Source organism: Danio rerio, chromosome 11 (genome assembly GCF_052040795.2).
Source record: "Danio rerio strain M-AB ecotype USA chromosome 11, GRCz13ab, whole genome shotgun sequence".
NCBI classification, from domain to species: Eukaryota; Metazoa; Chordata; class Actinopteri; order Cypriniformes; family Danionidae; genus Danio; species Danio rerio.
In genome coordinates this window covers 33,081,136-33,108,149 of record NC_141031.1, presented here as the reverse complement: position 1 = coordinate 33,108,149, position 27,014 = coordinate 33,081,136, and the positions used below count along the sequence as shown (strand labels likewise).

General features: G+C 37.6%; 6 protein-coding genes and 1 long non-coding RNA gene across 7 annotated transcripts in view; 1 reads left to right on the top strand and 6 right to left on the bottom strand.

Annotated features, from left to right (window-relative positions):
- Nucleotides 1–27,014, top strand: part of LOC147834847 (uncharacterized) — a 337,793-nt gene that overhangs the window by 181,452 nt on the left and 129,327 nt on the right. The window lies entirely within an intron of this gene.
- Nucleotides 334–25,830, bottom strand: ugt1b5 (UDP glucuronosyltransferase 1 family, polypeptide B5). Its single transcript, NM_001177342.1, is given in 5 exon segments — nucleotides 334–936; nucleotides 1,292–1,511; nucleotides 5,231–5,318; nucleotides 6,052–6,183; nucleotides 24,959–25,830. Coding segments are annotated over 5 exon segments (1,587 nt in total). The 5' UTR covers nucleotides 25,826–25,830; the 3' UTR covers nucleotides 334–656.
- On the bottom strand, nucleotides 562–8,505 carry ugt1b1 (UDP glucuronosyltransferase 1 family, polypeptide B1). The gene is given in 5 exon segments (NM_001177446.1): nucleotides 562–936; nucleotides 1,292–1,511; nucleotides 5,231–5,318; nucleotides 6,052–6,183; nucleotides 7,607–8,505. Coding segments are annotated over 5 exon segments (1,587 nt in total). The 5' UTR covers nucleotides 8,474–8,505; the 3' UTR covers nucleotides 562–656.
- Nucleotides 562–14,736, bottom strand: ugt1b2 (UDP glucuronosyltransferase 1 family, polypeptide B2). Its single transcript, NM_001177336.1, is given in 5 exon segments — nucleotides 562–936; nucleotides 1,292–1,511; nucleotides 5,231–5,318; nucleotides 6,052–6,183; nucleotides 13,837–14,736. Coding segments are annotated over 5 exon segments (1,596 nt in total). The 5' UTR covers nucleotides 14,713–14,736; the 3' UTR covers nucleotides 562–656.
- Nucleotides 562–19,445, bottom strand: ugt1b3 (UDP glucuronosyltransferase 1 family, polypeptide B3). The gene is given in 5 exon segments (NM_001177346.1): nucleotides 562–936; nucleotides 1,292–1,511; nucleotides 5,231–5,318; nucleotides 6,052–6,183; nucleotides 18,533–19,445. Coding segments are annotated over 5 exon segments (1,608 nt in total). The 5' UTR covers nucleotides 19,421–19,445; the 3' UTR covers nucleotides 562–656.
- On the bottom strand, nucleotides 562–23,009 carry ugt1b4 (UDP glucuronosyltransferase 1 family, polypeptide B4). The gene is made up of 5 exons (NM_001172768.2): nucleotides 22,128–23,009; nucleotides 6,052–6,183; nucleotides 5,231–5,318; nucleotides 1,292–1,511; nucleotides 562–936 (listed from the first exon to the last, which is right to left on the bottom strand). The coding sequence occupies exons 1-5, from the start codon at nucleotides 23,007–23,009 to the stop codon at nucleotides 657–659; spliced, it is 1,602 nt and encodes a 533-aa protein (NP_001166239.2). The 3' UTR covers nucleotides 562–656.
- ugt1b7 (UDP glucuronosyltransferase 1 family, polypeptide B7) overlaps nucleotides 562–27,014 on the bottom strand; it is a 32,722-nt gene continuing 6,269 nt past the window's right edge. The window contains exons 2-5 of the mRNA NM_001172769.1: nucleotides 6,052–6,183; nucleotides 5,231–5,318; nucleotides 1,292–1,511; nucleotides 562–936 (exon numbers count right to left, since the gene is read on the bottom strand). Coding sequence (NP_001166240.1) covers nucleotides 657–936; nucleotides 1,292–1,511; nucleotides 5,231–5,318; nucleotides 6,052–6,183 — 720 coding nt within the window. The 3' untranslated portion in view covers nucleotides 562–656. The remainder of the gene's footprint in view (nucleotides 937–1,291; nucleotides 1,512–5,230; nucleotides 5,319–6,051; nucleotides 6,184–27,014) is intronic.

Genomic DNA, 27,014 nt, shown 5'->3' with positions numbered 1-27,014 from the left:
GTCTAGTACAAATAAAATATGCTGTTGACTACCGTTATAGGTAGTTCAGTGATTAATGATACAAACTCCAGTTGAAACTGCTTGGAAATATTAATACATGTTCCCTGTTTGCGGTTTCAACAAAATTGTTCACAAAAAAATAAATATTTGCTGTTAATTTATAGAACCACCAAAGAGACTTTTTTTTTCTTTAGTTGAACATTTGAAGATGTTTAGCTAAAATTGTGGTCTTTCAAGATTGATAAAATATATGACTACTTTAAATTAAAAAAGCATATACAGACAAAAAAATGAATATTCTTAGTTCTTAATTATAAAGCAGAATGAAAAAAAAAAACATTAGAAACCATTGGTATTTATTTAGTTTTTCCTGTATATGCTTATTTGACAGTGCTGGTAGCCACTTCTTAGTTCAGCACAAACCACAGCTTTTCAGCTAAAGTCTTCTTAAGTTTCCTGAAGAATGAAAGTCATCTTATGCATGCCTGAGGATAATTAAATAAACAGCTAATTATCTTTTTAAGTGAACACTCCTTTTTAGAGTTTACTGGCTCAGTTGTCAGGCGTCAAGTTGCTTTCATGACTTTGGCTTGTAAATCTGAAACGAAACATTAGACTTAGAAAAAACATGATACTAGACTTTTATCTCTATTGGATCAGTCTTCCTTCCGCTTCTGTGTTTTTCTGCAGCAGCGTCTCCAGCAGAGCGAACAGCATTTAAGCATGGCCAGAGTCACAATCAGGACAATCAGGAGCATGAAGCCGATCACATCCAGACTGTGGTACTGAAGCCAGTTCAGCTCGTGAGCAGCAGGTCTCAGGTGATCTGCGCCTTTGTGTCTCATTACAAACTCTGTCCAAAACACTGCAAGATCCAGGGGCTGAATGGGACGGTCATTGTGTATTGCTGACAGCTTCTGCATTTTTTGCTTGTAGCTGCAGAATATAAAGCAAAATCAATGCAGTTTATTTAAAGAGAAGAGAATGGGGGTGTTGAAGGATTAGTTTGCTTCTAGAATGAAAAAAAAAAACTCCTGATTCTTTTCTAACCCTCTTTTCATCCAAGATGTTCTTTATTTATTTACTCAAAATTATCCACTTGTTTTACATATATGACTGAGCATCATAAAAAGTCAGTTATATGGAGAAATATCCTGACATTTTTTTTCCATTTATTTTCAAGCGTAAAATGAAAGAAATGAACACTTTGGATGGTGATGAGGTTAATAAATAACAGGATCATTTCACTTCCTGAATGTAATTTCCCTGATAAAAGCAGTTAATCTCTCACCTGCTGTTGTTAATAACGCTGTTGAGGGCATCGAGCAGTGTTTCCACAGTGATGTCGTGGATGCTAAGGATGACTCCCACCCCTCGAGTTGCCACTCGGTGCACATTATCAGCCTGGTCACCGAAGAGAGGAAGCATGACCATGGGAACACCATGACAGATGCCCTCATAGATGCCGTGCGTCCCCCCATGAGTAATGAAGGCTCTTGCTTTGGGGTGACCTTTAATGACAAGAAGTAAAGTCACTTTTGATTTACTTTGATTTTGATAGAACTAAATGGCTGGCAATGACAAACGATACAGTCAAGCATACAATTATTCAAACCCCTGGCAAATTATAATTTGCAGTTACTTTTATTCAACCAGCAAGTTTTGGGATTTGGAAATGACACAGGCTTCTCACAAAAGATAATAAGACAGGAGCAAGAGGCACTATTGTGAAAATAAATAAATAAATTTAATCCTCAATAGTATATTATGTTGTCGAACAGCTGCAGTATTTGTCAAACTGTAGTGAGTCTATTGATCTGCTGTTATTCTATGCGGGTGGGGTAATACACGAGTAAAGAGACTGTACGAGTGCTGTTATTGCAGAATATCGCATGACTATCAGCCAATCATTCAAGAACCAGACAAAACTGTTGTGTGTGTGTATATATATATATATATATATATATATATATATATATATATATATATATATATATATATATATATATGTATGTATATATATATATGTATAGATAGATAGATAGATAGATAGATAGATAGATAGATAGATAGATAGATAGATAGATAGATAGATAGATAGATAGATAGATAGATAGATAGATAGATAGATAGATAGATATTAATGGATTTGCTTTTAATAAGTACATACTTTTAGTAAAACATTTTGTTGCGGTTTGTTTTAGAAACAAAGTGATACCAAACACTTAATTGCGGTTTATTTTATAAATTTCTGACAACATTTTTAAAAATGTAAATAATAAAAAAATAATCAATATAATATTAAATATAATATTGCTAAAAATACAACTGTAAAAAATATCCGTAAAATGATTAATGTAATATTATTTATGTATGCATTATGAGAAAGTGGTCTCAATTTTTTCTGTAATTGAAAACATGTCCATATTTTGTGATTGACATGTATTTTGGCTTAATCATGATTGTGAATTGCATTTTGGCACCATGATTAAAATAAATTTATAAATTTCATATATACATATTCAAAGGTGATTTTATTGACATTTTAAATGGTTTGAAGTGATATACTGTCTGGGATGGTGTTGTAAATTGCAGCACAAATTGGAATATAGAAACACCATTTGTGCAATTTTAAGGAAAAGTAGTCTCTAATTTATATGAAGCTATTATCATTTATCAGTGGATTTGCTATTAATAAGTACATGATTTTAATAAATTATTTAGTTGTGGTTTAATTTAGAAATTACTAATGACATCTTCTTAATTTCAAATAATAATGTAATAAGTTAGATAATTTACTTGGTAAAAATTCAAAAAAAAATAATAATAAAAAGAAATAAAATAAAAAAAAATTTCAGTCAAATGATTTATGGTATTACTTATTTATGCCCTATGAGACAGTGGTCTCTCATTTTTTTTCCTGTAATTGAAAACATGGCATATTTTATGTTTCCATATTTTGTGATTCACATGTGTTTCCTTTTATTTTGGATTATGAAACGCTTTATGGCAACTTGATCTTTCCTTTAACGAGATTTGATGTTTTTAAAAAGTGATCTTTATTGACAGTTTAAACAGTTTGAAGTGATATACTATCTGGGCTGGTGTTGTAAATTACAGCACAAATTTGGAAGACATGTAGAAACAGCTTTTGTGTAATTATAAGAAAAAGTATTAAGCAGTCTCTGATTGGTGTGTTTAGACAAGTCCTCCATTAAACAAACAATCCTACAAATTAATAAATGAGGACAAAAAAAAATAAGTGCATGGAACATTGGAACACCACCAAAAAAACTGAACTATCCCTTTAAATTTAATTTACAGAGGAGCCCTTATTTTGGCCCCACCCCCTGCTGGAGAACCACTGCTCTAACACCCTTTTCAATTAAAATTCTCCAGTATTTATATAACTGACCAGATTGTTCACTGGTCCAGCATCAGTGCCAATACAACCACAGTTAATAGGATTAGCCATCATTATGAGTCTGAATGGGCTCTGCTCTCCAATCATTGCAATCATACCTGACATGCCAGACAAATTATGGACTTTACAGAGTTTGTTTAACAAAAGCCGCTTCTGTGTTCTCGGTTTAATGATCCATGTTGTTGCTGGAATCTTTTCTTGGCTGATCCTTAACTAGGGATAAACCAATTGTACAATAATAAATTGACTCCCTCATATTAATTCACAAGCGCTTCTGTTAAAAAACAATAATTGAGAAATCAAGCTCTTTGGCACTAGCTTAAAGGTCCCATGAAATAAAAATCAAGTTTTTATATATTAGTATCAGTATTGCTAGTTTTTAGGATATCTTTAAGTTAGTGAGCTTCAAAAAAGGACAAAATTCGCATTTAAAACTGATATAAACATGTACGGCTTGTTGTTTGTCACTTTCGCATAAAAGGATGAACTTTTTTTTTTTCACGTCACCTCATACTTTAGTTTCTCATCAAGTCATGATCCAATCAAATGCACTCTAGTATCTGACATGTCCTGCCTTCTTCAAGACACATTTGATCCACTGGAACTCAACCACTCTCATTGGCAGAACGCTATTGGCTGTTTTTCAAAAAGATGTGGAGCTACACTATGTCCCACACTCTTTACATGTTTCGGTTAAGATTAAATCAAACATCGAATAAAAATGCACATTTCAAAGCATATCACGGGACCTTTAAATTATTGTTTAACCATAAAATGGCGACATATCCTTGTTAAAAAGCATTTGGGATACAAATATAAACAATTAGAGACATTTTTTTATTCCATAGACTTTTAGCTTTCATTAGTGCCTGGCCATTTGTTCAATGCATATAAAAGCATTTTGCACTTTTTTCCCCACAAGGATATGTAACCCAACTGTCCTACAGCACCCAACCTGCTCTGAGCTGGGATCAAACCGGCGATTCTTCTTATGGGAGTCGGTTGCTCTAACAAGGAAGCTAAAGACCATGGCCTCTGGCGTCTGTCTCTAGAGCACCTTTAGTAGTCAGAAGAGTGAGGTTTACCTGCATAGCACTTCGCTAACTGGCCTCTGTTACACTCAACCCCCTAGACCTCACTTCCATCCCAGACAAGCCCTCATGTATAACTCACCGATCCCACTGCAAATTGGCAATGAGTCGGTTGCTATAACAAGGAGGCTAAAGACCATGGCCTCTAAAATCTGTCGCTAGAGAACCTATAGAGGTCAGAGGAGTAAGGTTTACTTGCACAGCCCTTTGCTAGCTTGCCTCCATTACGCTTCACACTCACCCCCCTTAACCTCACGCTCATCCCGGACGAGCCCCCACATGTAACCCACCAGTCCTACTGCACCCAAACCACTCTGAGCTGGGATCGAACTTGCGATTCTGCTCTAGAGCAGCTTTAGATGTCAGAGGAGTGAGGTTTTCCTGCATAGCACTTCGCTAGCCTGCCTCCGTTACAGATATTTACGATGAAATGCAGTTTAACAGATAAACTACATTTGTATGTAGCTGGTTAGCTTATTATAACAAAGTAAACTTTAAATTGGATAATTGGGACCCCCATGAGAGTGGCTGTTGCTATAGATCCATTTAGGTGCACTTTGCTCACTGCAACTCTCTGATTGGTGGAATCTGATGTGCAGAAATAATAAGATTAAGTAAATTAACTAATTAAATGTTTTGCACGTTTAACAGTTTATAAAGCATTCCATTGCATAGAAGAATGCAAGCTAAGCATCTAAAAAAAAAAAAAACTCACCAAGCAAGTCATTCTGTGGAAGCCATTTCATCAGTTTGACATTTTCAGGGACATTATTAGGGATCTCACCCGTATATCGCCACAACACCTTAAAAAAAAAGAGACATTCAATGGACAGTTTTTTATCAGAAACATCTTACAGTTCATTTTCCTCAGTGACAATCCCAGCTCTCAGTTCAAGTCACCTTTACTTACAGTTGAAATATTTAACCAGACTAGATCTTTCAACACTTTATTACACTTTGCCACACAGATAAGTAGAGTTTTACATAACAATCATGCACTTTAGCGTTGCTACTGTACAGCACATAATTCGTGACAAGCTAAAGATCTCCTTTTTTATAGTGATCTTGTAAGCTCTTGGTGACAGTGGATTTGTGTCTGGTTTAACAGAAATACTATCTACTCCAGAAATGCAGCATCCTGGAGAGTGCCAGATCCTTCTTACAGAACACACAATAACTTTAACGAGAAAAATATGTTTTCCTGGACTTCAATCCTCAGTCATAGTGTAGCTAAAGCTCTGCGTGCAGCCTCCACTTAGTTTTACACTTCAACATGCTGGGGAAACAAGTGGGTAATGTGGACTCATAAATCCTACAATCCTTGAATGAACATCTGGGATACTGAAAAGAATAGGCTCAGGTCACGCACCACAGTGTTTGCACAGGAGGTATAAGCCTGGCATTAGTAAATGTCTGTAGTTCAAAGGATTTCTTTATACCTTTAGAATAACTTCTAAGATGTCCTTAGATTTACTGCTAATACCCATTTCCCTCGTGCATGTAGTTTAGCAAATGCCATCTTAAATGCTTTCTTACCCTCTGTGGAATCATACTGAAAGCCTTGAAGAAGATGTCAGCTTTTTCCTTTGGCATGGAGGACACCAAAGAACCCAGACTGAACACCACAATGCCATGCTCTCCAGAACCATTGACAAATTCCTCCACCTCCTAAAAAAAAACATACAAGAAAAAAAAAAAAAAAGAAAACTGATCATGTGATATGTATAATACCAACGTCTGGTATTAAAAGCGTACATGATTTCATTATAAAATCAAAGTTTCAGACCATCATCCCTTAATCAACTCCAAACCATACTGTAGCTGTGAGATTTTCATTAGTCCAGTGTCTTTATATGCTACATGTGCAAAGATAGTCTAGTTTAAAAAGACCCAAGTTAGACTTTACAGCTTTTCCTACATGACAGTAAAAACAAAGGTTTGTAGTATTTCCTATATTTCACAAACATAACACTTCCAAATATTCCCCACAGGCCTGGCCCTTTAAGTACAACTTGGGAATTAATCATCTTGTGTGTATTTTTCCTTTCTGAACCTTTGCTTTGCACACAGAGTTCTGAGTTCAGTATTGATTATTTTTCCAGTGAAGAACCCTTGCTTGAAAAAACAATCCAAAAAAATTTAGCATTCTTGTTTCAGTCCTCACGGAAGGAAGGGTGGCTGACAAGAAATAGTATAGAGACAAAGTGAAGGAGGAGGAGGTTGCGTGCCAAAGAATACACCGAACACAGCGTGTTGCCTAAGGTTACCAATGCCCTGGAGAGGGGGTATCATATTTCCGTGGGTTATGTTTGTATGCGGGTAAACATAATGCATGTCAGGGCAAAGAATTTCAAAGCTCATAAAACGGAACCCATTTTCCCAGAACCAAAATTGACCCCAATCCAGCCCTAAAATACAGACGATATATATTTCCTCCATAGGAAATCTCAGCCTAGGACTAGTAGTTAGTCAATACTATTTTACTAACAAGCCACTGTAAATAAACTTTATATATTACCAATGTATTGATAAATTTCATTTGGACCGTGACCAAATTCAAAACGCAGGTCCAGAGGAAACCTCTGGTGACTTACTGCAGAAATTTCAGCACTCTTCTGACAATGAAGACTACATCTAGCATGATAGGCCTGGGATACTCAAATGTAAAATCATATCTATACAACCAAAAAGCTCCATGGCCAATGACAAGCAAAACAGGACTGTAAAATAAAGTTCTTCTCATTTAGGTATTTAAGATACTAAAAGATACACAAATGTCCTTTGAACATTGGACTTCCCAGTTACAGCTTTGTACCTTTTTTCTAAGTGTACTACTAATACTACAGCTAATTAACATTATCATATATTTAGGTCATAATAAAATGGACAGCTTTTCTATTAGTTGCTTTAATAATTACAAAACTGTTGTTGATGCTACAGACTTACTTTTCAAATAAAGTATAAAACTACTTAGTCAATCAATACTAAACATGCTGAATAAACTTAATATATAACCAATGTATTGATTAGGGTAATTTGGACCTTGACCAAATCAAAAACACAGTTCCAAAAGTAACCTCTAGTGACTTACTGCAGAAATTTCAGCACTCTTCTGACAATTGATGCCCCCAATGAAGACCATATTTGGCATGATAGGCCTGGGATACTCAAATGTAAAATCATATCTATGCAACCAAAGAGCTCCTCGGCCAATGATCTCCTTGTACGTCACATCCTTCTTCAAGTATCTTGCAGCTAGTTCATCAAAACTGGCGTACATTACTTTACACAAAACCAGTTCGAAGCCACTCATGAAAAAATTGCGAATGCGTTCCACAAAGTTCATTTTGTCAGAGGTGCCAGAATGAAACCGAGGTACATATGATGGAGGGGAAGGACACTGTGAAGCCAACAAGTCAATTCCGCAAGGCATCCCACGGAGGAAGTAGACTGCAGGGACCCCGAGTGCTGTAGCAATAATAGGTCCACAGGGAAGGAATGGGTCGGTGAGCATCAATTCAAAGTTCTGCTCCTTCAGCTTCCGCATCAATGGTTCATTGTAAAGCAGAGATTCACATCCTTCTACCTGCGATCCCGTGAAGTTCAACAGCCGCTCCAGTTGTACGAAGACGTCCATCAGCGCAGGGCTACGTGTGAAGACTCCCTGCTGAAATCCTTTCAAACTCTTTGACAGTTGCTCCTTGGATATCTTTACCGGAAAAGTCTCAGTACGGAAGAGCTCTGAACTCTGGATCAAGATGTTTTTCTCAGGCACCAGGACCAGAACGTCATGACCTCTTCGGGCCAGTTCTGTGGCCAGTACCTTCATGCTAAGCCAGTGACTGCCTTCAACAGGCATGACCAGAACCCGGCCACCCTGCACAGGCCTCAGCCCGGCACTCAGCCAGAGCAGCAGCAGCCCTGAACCCAGCCCCCACAGCCAGCCCTTCTTCAGCATAACTGGGTCTGCCGAAGACCTGACACAAGCACTAAAAGAAAAGGAAAGCCCAAAACTCCTCCTCCAGGAAAAGGGGCTGTGTTTATACTCTCTCATGTGTGACTGAGAAACAAGAGAGTGGAAGAAAGAACAAGAGGGATTGACATTTGTCTGTGTTTTGGGTTACAGATGTTAATCACGCACATTTTTCTGTCAGCCAATATCACGAAAAACATTTCCTAGAAGGAATAAAAAAAACAACAACCCTGCTTTACAGAGCCAGCAGAGTTACACAAGACCCTTCTTTAATGAAATGCATTAACACAAATGCACAAAAAGAAGAAAACACACTATTGCTAATTCATAAATGACTAGAGTTTAACAAATATGCAACATTATTCATCGCAATTATTTATTGTTCACAGCATTACTTATTAATCTTTAGCAGGAATAACTATATTTAGCATTAAGCACCAGTCCTAAATAAAAAAACTCAACTCAGAAACCAATTTACGGCCAGCTGTACAAACTCAAGAGCGTTTGGAGGAAGAAATGTAACTGTTGTCAGGTTGGCAGAAAAGGGAACTCCCAGCAGCACCTCCCCCTTCCCCTCAAACCCAGCTTGCGTGAGAAGCTCGCCACTCCTTTCCTTTCCATCTCCTCATGTTCAAGAGATAACCTGACCAAAAATACACCCCTACATGCTTTCTAAATTGCATTCCAATCCAAAGTGAATATCCACATATTTCGGCAGAGAAGGGAAATTAGCTATTTGCTGAAAGAAAGACAATTGAAATAAGCTATACTGTGGGATAGTTTTTGTCTTTTTCTAAGAGTCTATTAATCTATTGAATGATATAAAAAAATCCCCTCAACTAGACTAAATCCTAATAAATATTACAACTACATGTTCAGAAAAAAAAGGTACAAACACTGTCATGCCGATGATAACCTTTCCCAAGTTAAAAAATAAAATAATATGGGCTTTAGTTTACTCTACAGTACTGAATGTCTACTTTTCTAACCATGAAACACAGAAAGTAACTACAGTAAGTGGGTTAAGGTCAATATCAGAGGTAGGTTTGGGGAAAGTGTCTATAGTTCTTACCCAGGTTACTGACAATGATAATAATTATGCTGGAATATGTACAAGCAAAACAGAACTGTAAAATCAAGTTCTTCTCATTTAGGTATTTAAGGAACTAACACATACACGAGTGTCCTTTGAACATTTTAATTCCAAGTTATAGCTTTGTACCTTTTTTCTGTGTACTACTAATACTACAGCTAATTAACATTATTATATACACTAACTGGCCACTTTATTAGGTACACCTTAGTACGGGTTTGGACCCACTTTTGCCTCCAGAACTGCCTTAATCCTTTGTGGCATGGATTCAACAAGGTCTTGGAAATATTCCTTAGAATTTTTGGTCCATATTGACATGATAGGATCATGCAGTTGCTGCAGATTTGTCGCCTGCATATCCGTAATGCAAATTTCCCATTCCACCACATCCCAAAGTTGCTCTATTGGATTGAGTTCTGGTGACTGTAGGGGCCATTTGAGTACAGTGAACTCATTATCATGTTCAAGAAATCAGTCTGAGAAGTTTCGGCTTTATGACATGGCATGTTATCCTGCTGGAAGTAGCCATCAGAAGATAGGTACACTGTGGTCATTAAGGGATGGGCATAGTCAGCAACAATACTCAGGTAGGCTGTGGCGTTGACACGATGCTCAATTGGTACTAATGGGCCCAAAGTGTGCCAAGGAAATATTCCTTACACCAATAAACCCCCAGCAGCCTGAACCATTGATACAAGGCAGGATGGATCCATGTTTTTTATGGTGTTGACCCCAAATTCTGACCCTACCATCATAATGGTCGCAGCAGAAATCGAGACTCACCAGACCAGGCAACATTTTTGTAATCTTCTATTGTCCAATTTATTCATTTCGAACAATGTATAAAACTGTAATCTTTCAACCAACACACAGAAATTGCAAGCACATGAAGTACTGCCAAACTACAACAAAGTAACCCAGTAAGATCCACTGACCCAGTCATGAGTTTAAGAGTTACAATATGTTTTCATTGTAATCATCCCCACCCATGTGCTGTGGGAATACAACACTAGCCGATGAACTCATGTTTACATCTGGAGTATTTGGACTTAGAGAACAGTGACCCCTGTCGTCATTTTAGGAAACAAGAAAAAGTTGCTGCTGTGTGGTACAACAAGAAATAAATAACAATCTGACTATTCATGAAGGGTACCAACAAAGAAGCACTTGTTTTACCAGAAGGGAGCCTTCAATGATTACGCAACTGCATTCTATGTATGCGCATTTACCCCGAAAAATCCAGAGCATAATTATAGAAACTGCAGCAGCCTGCAAATCATTGTATAATGCACAGTCTTAACTTCACCCATGACCTACCATGGCTGAAGGGAAATCTGGGTTTAACACATAGCCTAGTACAAAAAATGCTTTATTTCTTATGCTTAGAGAACAGATTTAGCCTAGTTTGCTGCCTTTCCAGTTTACACATATGTGTGTTTAGCAGCCATGGTGTAGCTATTTATTTTAGGGTTTACTTTTAGGTATTTCCATAACAGTGTTTTTCATTAATAGATTAACACAGACTTATGGCATGGTGCAAAAAAAAAAAAAAAAAAAAGTAATACTGAAAAAAAGGGGCTTTAATATTACTTTTTTACATACATGTAAAATACAACCACTCCTCAAATGTTACACAACAAAATAACAACCATCAAGACAGTAGATTCATTAAGATAGAGAAGGAATAAAACACTACAGAAATATATCAGAAGCAAGGGCAATTAATGACTTAAAATAGAAACAAAGTCCAACTTATTTTTTCCCTCTTTTAGTTGGCTGAGATCCCAGGACCTTTGTCACACTTTTTAAACTGGGACAGATAATAATGGTAGCTTTGAAAAGATTGTTCACACATTAAGTTCAAAGGGTCAATGATTAACACATAAATCTGGCCTTTTTTAAAAAGTTGAGCTATTCCTCGCCTTATTTAATCTGCGATACTCCACTGTGGATCATTTATAAGGACTATTAATAACAGACTATGTTTACATGGACACCAGTAACCGAATTATAAACCGTAATCTGCATAAAGAGATAATATGATTAAGGTGTTTATGAGCTTTTGGGCGGCATGGTGGAGGTTGAGTCCTAGCTGGATAAGTTGGCATTTCTGTGTGGAGCTTGCATGTTCTACTCGTGTTGTTTTGGAATTTGTCCAGGTGCTCCGGCGAAGTATATGAATGTGGATGAATGCGAGAGAGTATTGGTGTATCCCAGTACTGGCTTGTGGCTAAAAGAGCATCCGCTTTGTAAAACATTTGTTAAAATAATTGGTGGTTCATTACGCTGTGGCAGTCTCTGATAAATCAGAGACTAAGCTGAAAGAAAATTAGTGAATGCATTGCTTTTAGAATGTTCCTGTATTTCATGATATAATCATAGTTTACAATACATAGTGTGGTAATGCAATGACCTCAATCAATCCATCCAATTTTATTCCAGTTTCATTTTTCTTTTGATTTCATCAGCTGTTAAGCAGGTTTCATTCAGGGACATTTCATTCATGCACCAGTGACAAACTGTGAGGTACTTTCACACCACATGTTTTTAGCTGACTGGGAGAGAGTTTGACTGAAAAGAAAATGTACATGTTTCTTATAATGTAGTGGTGGAGCACTCCCTGTGCAAACTAGCCAATTTCCCAGCTGTGTAATATTATTGTGCCTACTGCAGCCATGGAACGACAGCAAAATTCCTTCATTATTAGGCCGAAATGAGGGCATATCTAGACATATTAGCCTAGAAAATAGCATCTTTAATTTTTCTATCGGGCTTAGTACACAATATAAGAGTCTAGCTTTAAATTAGAAAAAAATTTTGAGCTACATTCTAATCCAATTCAGTGATTTATGCTAAGCTAAGTTAAAAGATCTCCCGACAGACTGGATACCAGTACAATGGATTCAAAAAAAGATTCAACTCAATTGTTTAACTCTAGGCAGGTACACTGTAATAAATGCTGGGTTTCATGCAATCCCTTCATGTCGTCCCAGTGCAGTCGATTAATTTAACTTATCAATTTGTACACTTTTAGGGTGATTAAACATAAAACAATTTAAAAAACACTCAAGAATTGTGTCATTTCAGCTCATTTTAAATAAGTAGTTTGAACAGGCAGCAAAAAATATTTAAGTGTAATCTACACACTACCTGACATAAGTCTTGTCGCTTATCCAAGTTTTGGGAACAAATAATAACGTCTTCTGGTTGATCATTTGGAATCAGAAGTGGCTTAAATGAAAGGCAAAGGCTTTAGATTACACATATTTCACCAAAATAAAATATGATCATGCCTTGATTTTTAATAATATATGACAGTAAAGTCTGACTTTTCTTGGACAAAAGTCTTGTCACTTAACAGAAATAATGTACAGTATAGAATATAAAGTCATGGTGCAGTGGGAAAAGAATGAATATTGTGTATGACTCCCATGAGCATGGAGGACTGCATCCATACATCTCTGCAATGGCTCAAATAACTTATCAATAAAACTATCTGGAATTCCTGCAGGACTCCCAGAGTTCATCAAGATTTTTTGGATTCATCGTCAATGCCTCCTCCCCCATCTTACCACAGACAAGCTCAATAATGTTCATGTCTGGTGACTGGGGTGGCCAATCCTGGAGCACCTTGACCTTCTTAGCTTTCAGGGACTTTGATGTGGAGGCTGAAGTATGAGGAGCGCTATCCTGCTGAAGAATTTGCCCTCTCCTGTGGTTTGTAATGTAATGGGCAGCACAAATGTCTTCATACCTCAGACTGTTGATGTTGGCATTCACTCTGCAGATCCCTTGCATGTGCCCATACTGTATGTAACCCCAAACCATGATCTTTCCTTCACCAAACTTGATTGATTTCTGTGAGAATCTTCTGTCCATGCATGTTTCAATAGGTCTTCTGCAGTATTTGTGATTATTGAAATGCAGTTCAACAGGAAAAATCTAACTTCTGACACTTTTCAAATGATCAACTAAAAGTCAAGTTATGATCTGTTGCCCTTACAACTGGGATCAACAAAAAGACTTTTGTCAGGTAGTGTATGTAGCCTATGTCCCAAAAAGTGGAATGCTGCTTTATCTCAAACCTCTGAATATCATGTAACGTGTTTACAGTAGTCAACATCTGAAGAGGATCAAAAAAGTTTTTCAATATAGTCCTAAGACAAGAATAGGTGATGTTGAATAGTTTTACGAGAACTTTGATGAAAGTTAATGATCCAGTGCACATGTTGACCACTGTATGGGTGATGCTCACCTTCGTCAGTGGGTTCCTAACTCCACAGTTAATTCCTCCTATGAACTGCATGTTGGGCATCAGGGGTTTGGGGAACTCTAGTGTGAAATCATAACGCATCAACCAAACAGCTCCAGTTCTCAGGATCTCAGTCATGCTCACATCTCTCTGCAGGAAGTTGAAGATCATCTCCTCAAAGGATCGGTACATAAATTTGCATACTGTTTGTTCCAGAATGCTCATAAGCATGTTCATTACACGCTCACCAAAAGACATCCGGTCAGTGTTTCTTGTATGGAAACGTGGGATGTATGAAGAAGGGTTTGGACAGGTTGTAGCTGTAGCATCAAGGCCACATGCCATTCCTCTTAGCAAGTATACCGCAGGCACAGAAAGATTATACGCCAATATGGCTCCCATTGGTAGAACAGGATCAGTTAAAACTGCATCAAAGTTTTCATTTCTCAGAAACTCTATAAGCTCCTTGTCTTGGAACAGACTTTCACTTGTTGCAGCCATCGTATTAAACATCCTCCTCAAATTAGACACAATTCTAATCACAGTACTCAAAAAGGAGTTTCCTGGATTTGTCACTTCAAGAACACGCTCATTCAATACCTTGTTTAATGACTTTTGGTCATACTTAACCGAAAACATCTTAGTGATGTAGTGTTGGCCTGGACCCAAGAGCACACTGATCTCTGGAATCACCACAATCACAGTGTGTCCTCTGCGTCCCATTTCTTCTGCTACAGCCTTCACCCCTGTCCAGTGACTTCCATCCATGGGCACCACTAACAGCTTCCCAGTCCAGCTGCTCTTCCTGGATGGTTTCTGATCCACCGCTGCAGAACAGACTACACCGACCACTAGAATAAATATCACTCCTAAGCGCATTTTTCCAGTCACAGTGTTCTCGTGACACTGTAAACCTTTACCTCTGTGTCTGCTCTCTATGAGAGTATATGAGCTGACCGCTTTTACAATTCACTATCAGATAGAAAAGGCAGATCCAGCTTGCTAGTGGCTAGACATATGATGTAGGAGGAACCTTCATTATAGTGTCATGAAACACATTAACCACTTAAACTCTGCTGCTATTTGGGGATTTCTGCCTGGATTTTGCCTACCCAAATTTAAAAGCTTCCCAAATCTACATAAAGAGGTGTAAATGCAAAAGTTTGGTATCATTTTAAAGATAACCCTTTGAATTTTCATAAAACACTATTGAAAGTGTTTAAAATATCTGTATATGTTGTCTGTGTTATAATAAACACAGTATTTTTTGTATTTTTTTATAAACTCTAATTTGAAAGTTTACCTTTTAGGTTCTGTGTGGTCTAGCGTGCTGTAAATAATTTTGGTGGTTCCTGCACATGTCTGTAATCATAGGAAAAAAGAAAAAGGTCTCCACCATAATCTATGCAAAAGTTATTGCATTCCAACTGATGAGAGGTGCTGTACAAGCCACAGAGACTGATCATTGTTTTCATATTTCACTATTCTTTTGTTTGATCAAACATAATTTACTGTGTTTGGACCACGTCAGACATATAAAAGGATTACTTATGCACATCACCTCAAAAACAGAGGAGAATGGCCCTGAAGGGCACAGCATAAGGTGAGATGACAGCTGTCTGTGCTATCTGGGGCTGTTTATTGATCATGAATGTATTGTTTACATTTCTGCGCCATGGAAACACCACAATTCATTCAACAACTGTTTGGCATATGAATATAATTCAGTAAAAAGAATGCTAGAACTGTATGAGCACCGGCAAGAGCTTTCATTTGAGCTATAACTTGTACATGTGTCATATAAAAAAATATGAAAATGAACCAATGTAAAATACCTAGCTCGAGTATCCAAAATACTGTGTATTTAAGTGTAAATAACTTTTAGAAAGTAGAATAAAAACCAAAGTGATGCATATGTGCATAAAATATAGATTCTACACTTTCAAACGACACCACTTACGGGGGTCTGGTGCAACGCTAGCCCTTTAAATGACGTCACGCCGAGTTTAAGTGGAATGGACTTACAACAAATGTAAATCTTTTTGGGTCTGTTTAAAATAAAAATAAAAATATTCTTAAAATGTATAATCTTTTATAATTTTTATTTAATACCTTATATTTAGTTTTCCCAGCTAGGGTAAGTTACAGGGGCGTAGATTTAGGGTGGATGGTCCCCGTGGACGTGTCCCCACCAATATCCACAAACTACTGAAATGTCCCCACCAATAATTTAATTCACTTAAAAACATCGCGCTGTCAGTATAAACCTAGACATGCTGAAAGGGTTAAATCACGTTCTCTCCTCGAGTCGCACCGCCCCCAAACACATATGAACATTGTGATTGGCTGTGCCTTTCTCTGCTTTCATGCGGGAGGCTGCTTTTAGATCATAGTTTCAGATACAAACAGCGCCAAAACAACTGCGCGGGGGGCATTTCCCGATGTGTGTGAGGTGTATGACAGACACACACACAAGTGAGGATGGAGGTAGCAAAAAAAGGTGGACATAAAGAGCTTTTTTCAACGAAAAGTGTAAGTCACATAAACTTAAGTTTGCTACTGAATGAGTCCATCATGGTAATCCTGCTATTGCTGGTGTTTTCACCGCTTTTACGGTCAGTCGAATGTTAAAACAGACTGATATAGTCTGTGAACAATGTTCCCTGAAAACTAACTGCAGAATAAACACCCACATGTAAACGTATATAACCCTGCGTGTTCTCCTAGAGTAACATCTCCAAGTCCAGGTGAAACAATTTGTCAGAAAAACTACAGCCTGTGCTCCATCTTTTAATAGTACTGTGAGACAGGTTTAATTTGTATGAAAAATGAACGAAAGTCTTTATTAAACTCTCTCTTTATCAGTTAATAAACATTTTAACATGACACTTTCAGACCTGTAGCCAGCTTATTGAAAGGAGGGGTTATTTGTTTTCTGAAAAACTGAACCTTTTTGCAGTTATTCACCTGAGGTATAAATAATACATTTTATTGACATATTAAGAGCTAATTTTTGCTGGGTAATCTTGTTGGATAGTTATTATAACTACACTTTTTGATGTACCAAAACTATTTCCTACCATTTTGTCAAATTGCTTTATTTACACGTTTAAACTGTAAGTTTTATTAAAGTTTTATAAATAATAAAAATACTTTGATCTAGAAATTAGGACTTTAAATTCTTAGAATAAAGAAATGAAGTACAGTACAGATGCCAAAACCTCTAAATGCCATGTAAAATGAGCATTTTTCTCAGCCTTGTATATTTATGTTCAGTTATTTCTCTTTAAAGGCAATGAAAAGAACGTATTTGTCACTATAAAAGGTAAATCACTGAGTCCACACACAGGAGTTGGAAAAAATGGAAATTTTAGAAGAACATATTAAATGGCATTTAGAGGTTTTTGCATCTATCTCTGCAAATATGTAAATATACTTATTTTTAAAATACAATTTTATAATTATAATTTTCTTTGGGACATCTGTTAACTTGATTTAAATTAAAAACTGAAGCCTAGGCAAATAACAAACTGGCCAACGCATTCAACCTTCCTCAGTGAGAATTTAGCCATTTGAATAATAAAATAAATTCAAACATAATAATAATAATCCAACTTTTGGTCTTTTAAACCACCTGACCCCCCTTGGCTACGCGCATGACTATTTAATTTAACTTAATAAATTGTAAGAAAATAGAATTACTTAATAATACATTTTAATAGCAGTTAAATAATAAATAGCAATATATATATATATATATATATATATATATATATATATATATATATATATATATATATATAAACAATATTCATTCTTGGCGGGGGTGACTCGTTCCCAGTCCCCACCAATGTCAAGCGCAAACCTACGCCCTTGGTAAGTTAAGACGGTGTAAAAATTTGCTAAATTATTAACCCGCAATTACTGATATTATCAACTACCATGACTAAAGGGCAGTCTGGGATTAATGCAGCCTACTATTAAAACATGCTTTGTTATAAATATAATGCTTACACTACAGACATGGCCTCTTTTGCTACCAGTTTTTGCAGCTATAGCTAAATTATTTCATTCAGTATTTGCAGTTAAGAGTCTCAGAGGCCATGTACAGACAATGTTTTATGCACTTTTGACTGTTCATTTACACGACAATGTGGTCTTTGGGAATAAAAACAGATGACAAAGTGCAAGTTTTTAAAAATGACACTGTTGTCATGTCCATGAACACAGACAAAAACAAGAGTCTATGAAAATCATGTCATGTGTGTAGATAGTAGGTTTTTAGTGGAGTGAAGATTAAAGGCAAGCGTAAACAAACCTATCCCAATAGTGGAGTATATGGCAGCGTTGTTGCTCAAGGGTTTGCTATAAATCCATGAGCAAAGTGTGGATTTACTTCACAATACAATCAAAAACAAAGACACATCTTACACACACTGCAAATTATACATACACACCAGCAGTGTCCCTTCCTCACAGGTACTGTTTACAAACAAGGTGATAGCGCCAAATACTGGCCTGACATACGTCATGCATATTTTTGGCTATTTTTATAGATCTGTCAATTATTGAATAAAATATCATGTACACTTTTTAAAACTCAAGGGAAAAATGTTTTTAGATTTTGGCTACATCGTTGTCGCATAAACTTATCCTAGACCTTGAAATATCATGTAATGAGAATACGAGTGATGCTCACCTTCATCAGTGGGTTCTTAACTCCACAGTTAATTCCACCTATGAACTGCATGTTGGGCATCAGGGGTTTGGGGAACTCTAGTGTGAAATCATAACGCATTAACCAAACAGCTCCAGTGCTCAGGATCTCAGTCAGGCTCACATCTCTCTGCAGGAAGTTGGACGTCACTTCCTCAAAAGACCAGTACATAACTTTACATGCTACTTGTTCCAGAATGCTCATGAGCACATTCATTACACGCTCACCAAAAGACATCCGGTCAGTGTTTCCTGTATGAAAACGTGGGATGTATGAAGGAGTGTTTGGACAGGCTGTGGCCGTAGCATCAAGAGCACATGGCATTCCTCTTAGCATGTACACTGCAGGTACAGAAAAATTATACGCCAATACAGCTCCCATTGGTAAAGCAGGATCAGTTAAAATCGCATCAAAGTTTTCATCTCTCAAAAACTTTATAAGCTCCTTGTCTTGGAACAGACTTTCACTTGTTGAGGCCATCATATTAAACATCTTCAACAAATTAGCCATTGTTGAAGTCACAGTCTTCAAACGGGAATGTCCTGGATTTGTCACTTCATGAACATGTTCAGTCAATACCTCATTAAACAACTTCTGGTCATACTTGACCGGAAACTTCTTAGTGATGTAGTGTTTGCCTGGACCCAAGCGCATGCTGATCTCTGGAATCACCACAATCACAGTGTGTCCTCTGCGTCCCATTTCTTCTGCCACGGCCTTCACCCCTGTCCAGTGACTTCCATCCATGGGCACCACTAACAGCTTCCCAGTCCAGCTGCTCTTCCTGGACAGTTTCTGATCCACCGCTGCAGAACAGACTACACCGACCACTAGACAGAATATCACTCCTAAGTGCATATTTATAGTCATGAAGTGTTCTCCAGATACTGTAAACCTTTACCTCTGTGTGTCTGCTCTCTATGAGAGTGTATGAGCTGACCGCTTTCGCAATTCACTATCAGACAAAATCCACAGATCCATTTGCTAGTGGCTGGACATGATGTAGGAGGGACTTTCGTTATATTAAGCAATAAAACATTAATACGATTACAACAAATGTAAAGCTTTCTCAGGCTACTTACATCACAAATAATAAAAACTAAGCTTATAACTGTGTATAAAATCAATATAATACATTACATTTAGTTATCCCAGTTGATAGCAGTCATTACTGGTTAATCATTTTGTAAATCATTACACAGTCTTAACTTCACCTATCGCCTACCATGACATAAAGACAGTCTGGGTATAACCCATAAAATAATGCTTACAGCACAGACATGACCTACTTTGCTATTCTTTTAGCAGCCGTATAACTTATCAAAAAAAAGTCCCTAAATGGTTATCCTAATTAAACTGACCGCACACATAAAAAAATACAGTTTTGTTTTTCTCACAAAGAATGCAAATGAAAATGTACTCTTGCAATTATTTACTACAGTGTTTCGCAAATTTATTCCATTTAATTCCATTAGCACCTCACTGAATATTTGTTGAATTAAGTGTTTCAATTAGCGAGACAACTTAAACATTCTGGAAGATGAGTCTGCATGAACAGAGTTGAAAAATACAGTCGTGGCCAAAAGTTTTGAGAATGACACAAATATTAGTTTTCACAAAGTTTGCTGCTATACTGCTTTTAGATCTTTGTTTCAGTTGTTTCTATGATGTACTGAAATATAATTACAAGCAGTTCATACGTTTTAAAGGCTTTTATAAACAATTACATGACATTTATGCAAAAAGTCAGTATTTGCAGTGTTGGCCCTTCTTTTTCAGGACCTCTGCAATTCGACTGGAGGGTGTTTGAGTACCATTCTTTATTCATGGCTGTGTTTTTGGGCAAAATTGTGAGAGAGCCCACCCCCTTGCATGAGAAGCAACCCCACACATGAATGGTCTCAGGATGCTTTACTGTTGGCATGACACAGGACTGATGGTAGTGCTCACCTTTTTTTCTCCGGACAAGCCTTTTTCCAGATGCCCCAAGCAATCGGAAAGGGGTTTCATCTGAGAATATGACTTTGCCCTAGTCCTCAGCAGTCCATTCGCCATACTTTTGGCAGAAGACCAATCTGTCCCTGATGTTTTTTTTTTTTTTTTTTTTTGAGAGAAGTGGCTTCTTTGCTACCTTTCTCACCTTGTCCGGAAAAGAAAAGGTGAGCACTACCATCAGTCCTGTGTTATGATCCTGAGACCATTCATGTGTGGGGTTGCTTCTCATGCAAGGGGGTGGGGTCACTCACAATTTTGCCCAAAACACAGCCATGAATAAAGAAAGGTACCAAAACACCCTTTAACAGCAACTTCTTCCAACAATCCAATAACAGTTTGGTGAAGAACAATGCATTTTCCAGCACGATGGAGCACCGTGCCATAAGGCCATATATATATATATATATATGCCCTTGCATAAACAAGCATTGTTCATTGAATGCAAATCAAGTTTGGCACTGCCAATTTTTCTTTGTCAGGACTTCAGCATTTTTTGTGATATATTACCCTAACAGGATTTTCCAGAATGTTTGTGTGACCGTTACTGCGTTACTCAAAACAAAATTGGGTAATTCTGACTTGACCAAATTACCTTTTTATACCAAATTTGACCAGTTGCACTTGCACACGGTTCTTTCTGGGTAAATAATTAAAAATGACCATTGTAAAAGTCATTATTGGCAGTGCTAAACCTTTCTGAAATTTGAACTTTGTTCAAAGTGACAATCAAGCTTCACGAAGAAGCAAGTTAATCAAGACTTATTTTAACCTCATCACCTTTTTGTTTAGGGTTTTACAATAAGTCCTAGCTAAAAAGCAGACATAAAAGACAACAGGGTTATTGTTCAGATGAGGTCAGTTTTATCACATTAGCATTGAGCTCACTTCAGGACTATGCAGTTTTACAAAAATCACATCTTTTTCAGCTTTAGAGAGTAAAGTGTTGATTTAGTTCAGCGCTGACCTTGTAAGATGTGATTCGGTTGTAGAGAAGCTCCACAGAAGTAAATAGCTCTTCAGATGAGAACAAACAATTGAATTTAATCAAGCTGGTGTCAGCTTGATACTGAAAATCAGTAGATTTTCATCAAGTTTTGTGACGTTCAGTCCCTAAACAAACAAGCCAAACGTGACAGTGGCAAACAACCTAAACTGCATCAGGTGACAGAATGGAGAAAATAAAACTGTGAAAAACCAGGCCCAATCAGAGAAAAGTTCTTCTATAGAATAACAAACAGCATAAGGTAGGAAAACTGAATATTCAACTATTGTTTAACTAGTAGTAGATGACCGGCCAACATGATGGAATCAGAAGCTTGACAAATCATAAGATATGGTCCCCCCCACTCGAACATCATGAGAGCAAAAACTACTAAAATAGTAATCTCTGAACCCCTTAAACACTAAGGCCCAGTTCCACAAGACTAAGCCATAATTAGACCATACTTAGTTAAATTAAGAAATGTAAGTATTTTTTACAAATGCGCCTTAGAAAAATCATTACTGCTGTCTATCTATTAGCAATTAGTGTTTTGGTCACCCACTACCTACTATCTGTAATGAGTATGATAGTGATGCTCACCTTCGTCAGTGGATTCTTAACCTCACAGTTAATTCCTCCTATTGTAATCATGTTGGGCATCAGGGGTTTGGGAAACTCCAGGGTGAAATCATATCGCATCAACCAAACAGCAGCAGTGCTCAGGATCTCAGTTATGGACACATCTCTATGCAGAAATTTGGACGTCATTTCCTCAAAACTACCCAACATAAGCCTACACATCAGTGGTTCCAGCAAACTTACAAGTGTGTTTATTACACGCTCACTAAAAGTCATGCGGTCTGAGATTTGCGTGAAGAAACGTGGAATATAAGAGGGTGGGTTCGGACACGCTGTGGCTTTCGATTCACACATTATTCCTCTTAGCATGTACACTGCAGGCACAGATAGGTTGTAAGCCAATATGGCTCCCATTGGCATAGCAGGATTAGTTAAAACAGCATCAAAGTTTTGATCTCTCAGAAACTCTATAAGCTCCTGCTCCTGGAACAGACTCTCAGATGTAGAGATGAAATGGTCAATAATCTTTCCAAAACGATACATAATTGAAGTCACAGTTTTCAGTAAGGATTGCTCGGAAGCTGCCACTTCATTAACATGTTCCACCATGATCTGGTTGATTAAATCTTGCTTGTACTGGACCGGGAACTTCTTAGTGATGTAGTGTTTGCCTGGACCCAAGCGCATGCTGATCTCTGGAATCACCACAATCACAGTGTGTCCTCTACGTCCCATTTCTTCTGCCACGGCCTTCACCCCTGTCCAGTGACTTCCATCCATGGGCACCACTAACAGCTTTCCAGTCCAGCTGCTGTTCCTGGACAGTTTCTGATCCACCACTGCAGAACAGACTACACCGACCACTAGACAGATTATCACTCCTAAGTGCATTGTTAAAGTCATCAAATGTTCTCCTGACACTGTAAACCTTTACCTCTGTGTGTCTGCTCTCTATGAGAGTATATGAACGGGCCGCTTTCGCAATTCACTATCAGACAAAATCCAGATCCAGCTTGCTAGTGGCTGGACATGATGTAGGAGGGACCTGCGTTGTATTTAACAATAAAACATTAATACGATTACAACAAATGTAAAGCTCTCTCTGGCTATTTACAACAAATTATAAAAACTAACTATATAACTATTTATAAAAGCAATATAATACATTACATTTAGTTTCCCCAGTTGATAGCAGTCATTACTGTTTAATCATTTTGTAAATCATTACTCAGTCCTAACTTCACCTATCGCCTACCATGACTGAGAACAGTCTGGGTATACCAATAGCCTACTATAAGACACACTTTGTCACTAAAATAATGCTAACAGCACAGACATGACCTACCACTAAATGATTATCCTTACTGTGACCACACATGGAAAGGATATGGTTTTGTTTTTCTCAGAAAGAATGCAAATGGAGATATACACTCTTATAACTATTTACTACAGTGTTTTTCAAATTCAGTTCATTCAAGTCAGTTACCACCTTACCATAAAGGAGTTTAATCAAATGTTTTAAAGGGCACTTACCCTTTTTTTCAGATTTAATATAAGTCTTTTGCGTCTCTAGAATGTGTATATAAAGTTTCAGATCAAAATACCCATCAGATTTTTCATTATACCTTTTACAAGATGCTGTTTTATACTGATTTCCAGCAGGGGGTGGTTTTGTCGTACTGCGCCTTTAAGACGAGTCTTTCCTGCCTACTATTTCTACATGTCTCCTCCCTCAGCTGCGTCAGACAACAGACAGACTTAAAGGAAGAAGGTCTCACATAGCGTTTGTGAGATACTACATTAAGAAATAACCTTTACTAATCAGTATTGTGAAGTTGCATTGATGAGTCACACACAATATCGTTACAAAGTTAATGCGCGCGCGCACACGCACACCGCAGATGACACACACACACACACACACACACACACACACACACACAGGCAGGCAGGCAGGCAGACAGAGCGCGCTTAGCTTAGTTAAGGCTAACCTCAAGTACTGTGTGAATATCTGTTATGCTAATGTACAAAATAAACCTGATTTAACTTCCACAAACCGGGATTGAAGCGTCTTCTTTTATAATTGTTCTGACACGCGGCTGTGCTGATGAAGTAAAGCTGAAGTAAAACGCTGTAATTAATTACACAAATACTCTGTTTTAAAACACTTTAAACATGTGAAACTTACTCTTAATCACATTTGATGATGATTGCTGATCCTAGCGAACAGAACAGACCTTTTATTCCCGGTTGCTTTGCGTATGTCTGCCTGGTCTTGTTGACATATACACGCGACTACCGGAACATGTTAATGCGCGCAGCTGTCAATCAATTCGGTGGGCGGGGGGATCGCACACCTACATAATAGTGCGATCGATTTGAAAACAGCTCCAATTGGCCGACCCTTTTTTTTGTAGTTAAATTGAAAAAAAAGGACTGGGTGTGTTCATATCACCCGAGTATGACGGTCTATACACTATACCAACACACAGATCTGTCCAAACAGCTTGAAAAGTAGATTTTTTACCATAGGTGCCCTTTAATTGGAGAGAAAACTAAACCATTCTGGAAGAGTCCACATAAACAATTGAGAAATACTGACCTACACCATGCAATAAGTCATAATTCATCAAAAGCAGATCTATATGCCCTTGCATAAACATGCATTATTCATTCATTCATTTTCCTTCAGTTAGTCCCTTTATTCATTAGGGGTCACCATTGCAGATTGTAACGCCAACTTCTCCGGCATATGCTTTACACAGCATACTGTATGCCCTTTCAGCTGCAACAGAGTACTGGCAAACACCCATACACACATCCAATTATACGCGTACAATTGTGATGCTCACCTTCGTCAGAGGGTTGTTAACTTCACAGTTAATTCCTCCTATGTTAATGATGTTGGGCATCAGGGGTTTGGGGAACTCCAGGGTGAAATCATAACGCATCAACCAAACAGCTCCAGTGCTCAGGATCTCAGTCATGCTCACATCTCTATGCAGAAACTTGGACGTCACTTCCTCAAAAGCACTAAACTTCAATTTACACATCAGCGGTTCCATCAAACTTGCAAGTGTATTCATTAGACGCTCACCAAAATTCATGTGGTCTGAGTTTTGTGTGAATAATCGTGGGATGTATGAGGGAGGATCTGGACAGGCTGTAGCTTTAGATTCACACATCAATCCTCTTAGCATGTACACTGCAGGTACGGACAGGTTATATGCCAATATGGCTCCCATTGGCATTGCAGGATCAGTTAAAACAGCATCAAAGTTTTGATCTCTCAGAAACTCTATAAGCTCCTGCTCCTGGAACAGACTCTCAGTTGTAGAGATGAAATAGTCAACAACCTTTCCAAAATTGTAGATATTTGAAGTCACTCTCTTCAATAGGGATTGCTCTGGAGCTGATAATGTATTAACAAGTTTTGCTATCATCTGGTTGAGTACATCTGGCTTGTACTTAACCGGAAACTTCTTAGTGATGTAGTGTTTGCCTGGACCCAAGCGCATGCTGATCTCTGGAATCACCACAATCACAGTGTGTCCTCTGCGTCCCATTTCTTCTGCCACGGCCTTCACCCCTGTCCAGTGACTTCCATCCATGGGCACCACTAACAGCTTCCCAGTCCAGCTGCTGTTCCTGGATGGTTTCTGATTCATCGCTGCAGAACAGACTACACCGACCACTAGATTAAATATCACTCCATGCATATTTATAGTCACAAAGTGTTCTCCTGACACTGTAAACCTTTACCTCTGTGTGTTTGCTCTCTATGAGAGTGAAGTGAAGTGACCGCTTTCGCAATTCATTATCAGACAAAACCCCGATCCAGCTTGCTAGTGGCTAGACATTTGTTGTAGGAGGGACCTGCGTTATAGTAGGCCATGAAACATTAATGATATCGCATAAAACAAAACTTTCTGGGGTCTGATTCACAACAAACATAAAGTACCTTATATTAGTTTGCCCAGTTGAATGCTGAGTAAAAATAAGCTACCTCTGTGTCTGTTTGAGACTATCTGCAAATGTTGCTTTTGCAATTTAAAATCTGACAAATTCGTTGCTTTCCAGCATTTTAATGGCTAGAGACATGACGTGAGACAGACTTTACCTTTGTGAAACAAATTTATAGTGTTTTTACAGAACAAAATCCATCACAGAATATAGTAAGGTTACGCAAAACAGAAATAACAACAATTTAAACTAACCCTAACGTAACATTTTAAAGAGTTTGCCGTGCACACAGTTCTTTCAGGGTAAATACAATACTGCCAGTGTAAACGTCATTATTGGCCGTGATAAACATTATTGAAGCATGAACTTTGTTCTGAAGGAAAACCACATTTCCACATATCATGATGCATCAAGTTTTTTGTCATTGTTAAAAATTACATAATAACTGTATAAGAGATGAGTTACCATTAATGTTTACGAGTGAAAAGACCACCTTAGTTTTATCTGTAGACTTTAATCCAAAATTCATTTAAGGGAAGTCTGTTCATTGAATGGCCTTATTAGCAACTTCTCCTGGCAGTTGATTCAAGCATTATCTAAATGAATGGAGAAATCCTGAAATCTGAAAAACTCTTCAATGAACTCACAATCATATTAAACATTTCAAATCAGAAACAACATCTGTAGTGATCTGTCCCTTTATTGTTGTTGTTTAAGTACTAATTATGTTATTTTCAGTTTGCTCTAGTTGCTGCACATGTGCAAAGACTGACCACCAATCGCCTTTATGACTTTCATTGGAAAACTAGATGTGGTTACAAGAAAAAACTGAAATAACAGACAAAACCTGCATGTGATGGATGGGATGTGATTGTGCTGTTATTTCTCTTGTCAAAATAATGCAGACATGCCAAACAACAGGGCAAGCCATAACAAATTAGTTCA